The 9,006-nt window shown below is 35.6% G+C and overlaps 1 protein-coding gene across 6 annotated transcripts in view; it reads left to right on the top strand.

Moving 5' to 3' along the window:
* Positions 1-435: 435 nt before the first annotated feature.
* The window catches only part of LOC107004985 (rho GTPase-activating protein 7-like), a 44,147-nt gene continuing 35,576 nt past the window's right edge, over positions 436-9,006 (top strand). For 3 of the 6 annotated variants that reach the window (XM_015203428.2, XM_015203426.2, XM_015203425.2), the window contains exons 1-2: positions 437-742; positions 6,729-6,765. In XM_015203428.2, the coding sequence (XP_015058914.1) occupies positions 689-742; positions 6,729-6,765 (91 nt within the window). In that variant the 5' untranslated portion in view covers positions 437-688. Of the gene's footprint in view, positions 743-6,728; positions 6,766-9,006 lie in introns of those variants that run through there. The other 3 variants (XM_015203424.2, XM_015203427.2, XM_027912972.1) reach the window with 2 other exon arrangements.

Here is a 9,006-nt window from a genome sequence, read left to right as displayed (position 1 = left end):
ATTCCGCCTAAATAATGATTAAAAAAATGCTTTCTTCGTCCCAATTTGTATGACACATTTCAAAATTTTGAAATTTTGAAACTATTTTTGACCGCAATTTTACATATATCTTCTAAATATTTTGGTTTATCAATTATCATGACTTATAATACTTTCTTTTTATGTAGTTACAAATAATATAAATTTTATTTCCAAATGTGTAAACTTCATATTAAATTTAAACTACTTTGAAAATGAAATGAGTAGTATAAATTGGATAAGAGTAAGTATAAAAATGATTTAATTATCTAATTTGATATTCAAAATGATGATTTCAATAAAGATTGGATAACTTATAATCTTTGTGATATATTAATCCATTAATCAAATAGAGTGTATAAAGTTAACTAATTATCAAACTTTACCACTATTGTAATCTACTCCATCACCCCACCCCCAAATATCAAAACAACAAAACAAAAATAGACAGACACAACACACAAATCTCTCTGTGTTGTTCTGTTTTTCTTTTGGTTCTTCTTTCTTCTTCTTGAAAAATCTACTTTTCATGGCAGATTATTACCCCTTTTAGATCTCCTATTAAATTCTCCATTACTCAGTTGAAACTTAGTTATACTCTCGATCCTTCGAGTTGGTTACTGTTTCTCTTTGCAATGTTGGGTTCACTTTCTTGAACCCCTTTACAACAATGTCCGCTTCACTTGCTGCATTTGAACACTCACGTATCGGTACTTCAAATACGGTAAAGTTTGTAACTTTTCTTTCAATTTTGTGCTTTTTTGGGTTTATGATGGTCAAAATGGAAAAAAATTGAGACTTTTTGATATGGGTTAAGTTAGAATCATCAAAGAATTATTTGGGTCAATGAGAAATAATATGCTTCACTTGAGAAAAATTATGTTTTGTTGGCGTGATGCATGTTTTAATCAATAGATAGGAGGGAGAATGGAAGGGAATTTATGGTTTATTTGTTAAGAAGTTCTGGATTTTTTTTGTAATTGAGTTGCGGATTGTTTTAACCAGATGATAAAGTTATAATAGAGAAGGAATTGTTGGGTCACTGAAATGTCAATTGTAGTCAAATTAGTAAAACAACATATCCGGTGTAGTCCTACAAAGTGGGGTTTGGGGAGGTTAGACTCAGAGGTAGAGAGGCATTTTCCGATAGACACTCGAAGAAGTAATGGAAGTGAAAGCATAACAAAGCATTGGGACCTTTATTGGGATTGGATTAGAGTCAATTTTGGGTTATTGTGTAGTCAATGATGGTCAAATGGTTTTCATTTAGAAACAATATGGACCTTTCTCCTACCTCAGAGTTAGAGAGGCGGTATCTGAAAGATCTTCAAAGAAGTAATGGAAGTGAAAGCATAACAAAACGTTCTATAGTTAAATTAGTACTATTTGAGAAAAATGGACCTTTATTGGGCTTGGATAGAGTCAATTTTGGGTTATTGTGTAGTCAATGATGGTCCAATGATTTTCATTTAGAAAAAATATGGTTCTTCTTTCTCTTGTGTTTTGGATGATTGGAGCTAATACGTGTATTCCCAGAAAATAAGTTTAAAAAAGTGAAGCAAATTATGAGACTGAAGTCATCTATAGTAAAATGACTTTCATTTCAGGAAGTTAGGTTATTTTGATTCCGTTTGCAATGGTTTACCCAAAGATAAGCTGATGAATGAAAATTGTTCAGTGTGAATACAACTATTTTTTAAGACGGGTGTGAATACTACTATAGTCACCTCATATGATATGCATTAGAGATAATGATCTACTGATTGGAGATACACCTGTTTAACCAAAATCTAAGTTAGAATTTAGTGCAAGATTTGGTCTTTCTGAAGTTGATTTCAGCCAAATGATTGTGATTAAGAAAATAGGACCATTTACCCAGAAATTTTTTTGAGTCAATGTGATTGAGTGACAGTCAAATAATCTTCTTTCAGAACTAATGATTCTCTTATTAGGTTAGATTTGGTTTACGCTATAGGTTGTAATTTGGAAGAAATAAGATGAGTATGTTTGATACATATTTTGTATTTATTGGGGTCCAAAAAGAGAGACAGATGCACTCACATTAGTTTTTGGATTGTTGATATATATATATATATATATATATATATAATTGTGTAATTTATTCCCTTAAAATATATTCTGTGTCGTGCCAGAAATTTATGAACATGTATCTTTCTTTTAGCTGAGAACTCGTCTCATGCTAAAAGGAAGCAACATCACCTTGAACTCTTTTACATCTGGATCATGACCCCAGCCTGTATTGTTTGGTGTAATTGGAATGAAAGAAACAGGAGATTTTTCGATGGAGTTTCAACTCCAATTTGTAAGCTTAACGCCAGTTGTTTGGTTAACCTTTTTCGCTGGGCTTACTCTTCCCCTGTAAATAACTTAGATCACTACCTGCATTTTGTCACCTGCTTAGCTCTGTAAGCTTTTTGTTCTTACTAAGCTGACAGATCTCCTTTTGTATCTTTTGCATCTACTGAATGCTTTATGAAATCTCACTTCATAAAAAAAACTCTTTTAGATGTTATATAATCAGGGAATAAAAAGGCAAGATATGTATTTGCTGCAAGTTTTTTTCAATTTCTTGCCAAACATAATCTAATGGAAATTCCAAAAGGAACGCCAGAATGGACATGTAGCTGTTAATGATTACAAGTATGAATTTACATTTTAAGGGAAACAAAACAATTCTCTTCTTTTCTAATAGAAAACTCTGGACAATTTATTTTTGATAACGATAAGTGAACAAATGATGACGTACAACTCAATATCTGTCAAGTACAATTAGAAACTTTTATGTATAGTTCACCATTATGCAAAATGAAAAAAGAAACACTTTGTTGTTTATAGTTCGCTTGATTTGGCAAGATAAGTTGTAGAAGCTAGTAAATCAGAGCTGGAATGGTTACCAAGATTAAGCATGCAAACATGTGATTAGATTATTGGTCTTTTCTTCATCACATATCATTGCACCATGTAACTAGTGGTCCACAAGGAATAGAAAGAAAATCTCTGTGCCATCAATGGTGTTTTCACTGATCTGTTTTTGATCAGTAATAAGAAGATATTATTGAAGAAAGAATATCACCAAGCAAGTGCTTCAAAACATAGTTAAAAATTGTGCAAATCCTGGATCTTATCTAATGGCATCAATATCATGTACAAATGCCATGTTGCACCAACAAGCTAACAAAAAAAAGAGTTCTCAATGTAAGGCTAAGTAAATTTCTTGATGGGCCTTCAAAATTTTGTAGTTTCTTTTGGTCCAAATAGCCTACCAGATTGCAATGGAATGGTGTTCCAGATTTATTTTTGACTGATTATTGAGTCCTGTTTACACTTTAGAAACTCCAGGTGGAGTTTGGCATTCTACTCCCAGAATGGCAAGGCCTTGCAGTGTATGAAAAGATGACAGACATCTTGGGGGAGTTCGTCCGTCACAAAGAAGGCATCTGCTACAGAGTTGGAGGACACATATCTGAAGGTTTGTCTGAGTGAGACAGACCTATCTAGCCATGAACCAAGATACCTTTTGGAGTACTTCGTTGTGTCAAATGTTTTACCATGACCAAAATTCTCTATTATCATGTGCAGACAGCTACTTGTAGCATGATTTGACCCAAAAAATTACTACTTTGCTGATCCCTACAGTATTCAAGTCCATCTTTGATTGGTCCAGTGAAGTGCTACCTAGCACAAATTGTAGCTCACAAGTATTTCTTAATCATTCAAATTTGTTCTGAGAAGGTGATCCCAGCCTTGTGCAGTAGATATTACGGCATTACGAAGAGAAAAAATGCAGTAAATTTCATGAAACAGATCTTTTGAAGGAGAGTGCCCAACCAAGTGCCTTCCCTAATCTAATTTTCCTGCTGTTCCCAAGTAAAAAACCAATTTTTTCATTCAACTTGCTTCAGAAAGAGTGTATCTGCTTTAAGATTCCTACTTCATTAGGAGCCTTTGAACCTTTTGTTAACCAAGGACTTTAATGGGAGAATGTTTCAACTACTACCTGTCAATCAAAGTGCGTTTCCTCCTGGGTGAACCTCCAGTGCCTTTTTTAACAGTGTAAGCTTTCGCTTTTGAAGTCCTGACACTGAGGTCCCCCACTGTTCCTGTTCCTACTTGGATGACATTGATGAGGCAGAAAACTTTTTTAGTTTATTCCCTTGCCAAAGGAAATCACTTCTCAAGTTGTCCATTCTTTTCAAAACCAAGCCTAGTGTGGGGAAGAGAGACATGTTGTATGTCCTTATAAGAAAAGACTGACATGGTGTATGTGGTTAGAATGACAAGGCATTCTCATTCAGCTTTTTCATTATCCACGTTAGAAAGGGATTGGAATAGCAGTTGAGTTCCTCAGAATTAAGGAAACCTTCACGGAATAGCGACCTTCTACACCCTCTCTAGCGATCGAGCACAAGCTTCAGGGGTCCTATGAGAATCCAGTTCTCCGACGGACCTCAAACACAAGGTCAAAAATTTACTTGAATTTGTTTCAATTTGAGAAAACAAAAAAAAACATAGTCACTGGGTTGTAGCCATGAGATGTTGCTTGAACAATAATCATGAGAACTTGTAGAGACTAGAGAAGTCATCAATAAAGTTATGTTTGTCAAAATTTCACTGAAATGGTTACCATAACTATTACTAAAACAGAGACATGGAGTTGATAGTCGGAAAAATGTAGTTGTCGGAACGGTTTCCAGAGCAAGGTGCGTTGCTACTAGATTGATCACCGACAATTGGCAACAACAGTAAAATAATAAAAAGAAGGATAAGCAGCATCCAAGGATATACATTGGGGACAATGAAGGTGGAATGAGAATCATGGACATGCATAGTGGTCGATGAAGATGGGATGAAGATCATTGCAGAGTAGCAATCAAATTCTAGTAGAGGCAAAACATTATATGACTACTCATGTCTAAAGCTTGGTGGATAAAGTTATCCGGCATCTTTACTGGCTTGGAAGGTGCACACAAGTTGACCCAGAGACCGCTTTATTCATAGAAAAGTAGAAAAAGAAAGCAGAACGTAATATTTAAAAAGTATAAAAAAGAAATAATTAAAAAGAAGAGAACTTTTTGACTGGTCATTAGATAAAATCTACTTGTATCTACAGAGGCTTTGATATTACATGAACAATTTATGTTGATAAAGGATACCATGTAAATTAGTTAGAAAAGGGGAAGGATGTATTGATGATTTAATGAATAGAACACGTACAAATTTATAGGTCTCAAACAGGATATGTACATGTTTTTGTCCAATGTGTGAAATATCTAGTTTAACAACTTATAACCTGACATCCTACTTACAATTACTTTACAGCTAATGACCACTTATGTCCTCTAGTCAGTTCCCTATAAGACATCATAATTGTTGATGCAGATCTGCATTTCATTTCACTGGGATTCAGAGATGAGAACTAGTTTCCTATTATCTTCTATTTTTACCGGTTGAGGTTCTAGAGCTAAGATGAATCTTATTTTTGTCTAACCTACTTGTCTTTCCTGTTATTATCTTTTTGAGAAGTGAATCAATTTTATTAATATTAAGCTGCACCAAGTAGGTGCAATAATGACCAAGCAAAATTGAGTCCCTGGATAAATGCAGGGAACCTCTAACACACTAACCATGTCATATACATATAACAACTTACACAAAAGAGCCAAACAATTATAAGTAATTTATATTTGGACCCGTTTGGCCATAATTTTTTTCACTTCTTTTGGTAACATTTTTTCACTTTATTTAAATATCCGTGTTTGGCCATGAAAATTCCAAATCTAACTTGAAGTTGTATACCAATTCAGAGAACAACTTATCACCTGTTGTTCAACTTACATTTCACTTTTGAAGTTGTATTTAAGTACATTCAAGCATGATCGTTATTCCAAATATTCTTTGTATAAAGTATACCCAAACACAATTACATCTTCACCTCCAACGCCATAAATTCCAAATAAAGTGAACAATATTTGGAATGTATGGCCAAATGACTACTTAAGCTTGTAAATAGGTTCTGCCTTGCTTTCGTATCACTTTTGAAGAGGTCTCTTTGGTAAATGTTTTTGAAAACAGATGAAACCTTTTCTTCAGCTTTCTTATTACCAATTCCTTACTTTGATTATATTGTTTTTATTGCACTTCTGTTTTGCCTTTCTATTACTAACTTAGTTTGAATCTTGTTTTTATCTTGTTCAATTTTATCGAAATAGTCTTATCTGCTTAAGGAGTTGTTTCATGGTTCATGGCTTTTCCTCTGTTTCATGAATCATGTATTTTCCTTGTTATTCATTCTTCATACTGTTGTTCTAGTGTTGCTTATTATTTTTTGAATATTTGTTTTCTCTTGCTTTTATCTTCTTCTTGATGAGATAAATGATCTGTTCACGACGTCATACGATCATTGCTCCTTTATGTAATGCCTTCATCCAGAATCAAATTAAGTCTGAACAAATGAAGTTGCTGCCATTTAGAATTCAGAAATATGCAGAGCTTGACAGTGCTGAACTTTAAAATCCAACATTATGCCTTTATTGAACTATATGAAGATAATAGTCTCCAAATTTGTAGTTCATTGTTTTTAGTTATACTTTCTTCATGAAGACAGTATTGCTTCTTCTTTAAATGCTTCTAATCTTGCTTTACAATTAGAATTGTTGGGCTTCAAGTTTTTAACTGGCGCCTCTTTGCAGGTTTTCAAGAGTGGGCCGCTGTTTATCTCTTCAAAAGGTCCGTAAAGCATTTCCAGTTTCCTTGACACCTTTGTGTTTTGATGATTATTGTGCTGGTCCCTCGTGATTTGGCGTATTTCTTATGCACTAGTTGGTTATAACTTTGTCAACAAGCTTTTACTTGATAATGACTTTATGTTGTGTATAAATCCAGGGCCACACTTTTTTTCTAGTCAGTAGGAGTTCAACAATCTGTTAAGATAATAGACTAAATTTGCTGTTCTTCTCAAAAGGCTCGTCTGATCATTTGAGGATCTTAGATTTTGATAGGCCAGGAGGTTCCATTAAGGCAGCAACACCTTTTTTCCTCTTTTATTGTCGAGGGAATTCTGGAATATAATCAATTTAGGAAGCTGCGGTACTTTTCGTTGTGGTGGGTAGTGGGTGGGGGATGCAGAGAAATCCAGTATGACGGCTTTCAGAAGAAAGGAAAGAGATAGTCCCTATTGACCCTGATCTATTTGGTTTTGATTCTACATTGATAGAGTCAAACATGCAAATGTTAGTTATGAAGGCGCGAACCTGGGAAAATTTATTGATAAGATTGAAAATTAGAGAGCAGCGTGCAAGTAGAGAAAGGGCCCAAAAAGTACTCTTGTAGGGAAAATGCCCTCAGGCACATTATCCAAGACCACCAACTGAGGTCCCTTTTGGCTCAGTTCTGTATCATCGAGAAGCACTGAGGATAGAGAAGGAAGAGGATTACCCACTGGTCCATAATTTAAATTCAACTGGTGATGTGAATCCCCCAAAGGAGCACGTGGAAAGCACAGGGGTATTAAAAGCTTTAGTCGATCAGCTGTGTAAAGAAATTGGGCGCTCTTTTGATTAAATCTCTTGGGGCTATGGCTTTTAGTTCCAAGCTCATAGCTTCAGGAGTGGCTCTACCCTAGACTAAATTAACAGCAGAGCCTTTCTTAGACTCTATTTCTCTTGCAAAGAAAATAGCAGTCTCTCAGCAACTGAACTCGAAGGAGATGTGAGGATATCAATGGGAATTGGGAAGATGAGGCAAAGAATAAATATGCATGCAATTATCTGAAGTTGCTATGCGTGAGTAGATGGAGGAAAATAATTGGAGAGTTGACACATAGGGGGATCAAAACATCAGACGCAAAGGGAGACAACAACAACACCGCATAACTCTAATCAGATCAAGGAGGTGGTAGAGGTTAATTTCTCGGAATCTCTGATGGTAATGTGTTCAGAACCTGAGCCTTTGCAGATTGACAATAGTGAGCAGGAGGAAGACTTAATCTCATCAGCTACTGCTTGGGTACAAGAAAACTTGATAAAACCTGAACAACAGTTTGGAGTAGACTTCAAAGTGTGCAAGAGAGAAGCTCTTCTTTTTCTGACAAAACTGGATCAGATGAGAGAAAAGGAGAAGGTGCAGGGAGAAAGGGGGAAAGAAGAGTCAAGACTCGAGACAAACAATACAGTACCAGCGGAGTTGAGGAATCTATTCTTTGATATGAACTTCAAGGATGGGGAACCTCGGTCTAGTGGGAGGATGTTATTCTTAACTTATCAATGAAAGTAAAAAATTTCTATCATGGCATGTTAGGGAACTCAATGGGGGGAGTAAAAGGGACATGGTCAGGAAGTTGTTGCACCAATGGGGGGCTGATATGTATGTAGACGTAGAGACTGAAATAGATTGAACCACCTGATTGTCTATTACAGAGTATATCGAGCAATAGATAGAAAGGAGAAATACACAAGGAGGCTCAGGGAAGTAGCGGGGGTATTTTAATTCTTCGGGATATAAGAGTGGGGAATGGGGAACTTGTGGAGATTGGCAACCAATGTATCACTGGGAAATTCAGAGGAGTTCAATGATGATATCAGTTGGAATCTCAGTGCAGTATATGCAGATTGTGATAGGGAAGTCAAAAGAAAATTATGGGAGGAATTTCAAACCATTAAAAACGGAGTTGATGGTCCTTTTTCAGTATGTGGGAACTTTAATGTGACAAGATACCTTGCAGAAAGATCCAATTGCCAAAGGATCAATGATGCCATGATTGGCATTTCAGCCTGTATTGAGGAGCTAGAGTTGGTTGACCCCTCTTTATTAAGGGGGCATTCACTTGGAAATGGGGGGAAGAACACAGCAGTGCATCAAATTTGAATCTTGGTGGTTGGAGGTGGATGGTTTCAGAGACAGGGTCAAGGAATGGTGGATGTCATTCAATGTTGAGGGCAGAGCAGAGTATGTATTAGCTGAAATGCTAAA

The sequence above is a fragment of the Solanum pennellii genome, chromosome 11, assembly GCF_001406875.1.
Source record: "Solanum pennellii chromosome 11, SPENNV200".
NCBI lineage: Eukaryota > Viridiplantae > Streptophyta > Magnoliopsida > Solanales > Solanaceae > Solanum > Solanum pennellii.
The sequence above is the reverse complement of the archived record's forward strand: the minus strand, read 5'-3'. Positions and strand labels throughout refer to the sequence as shown.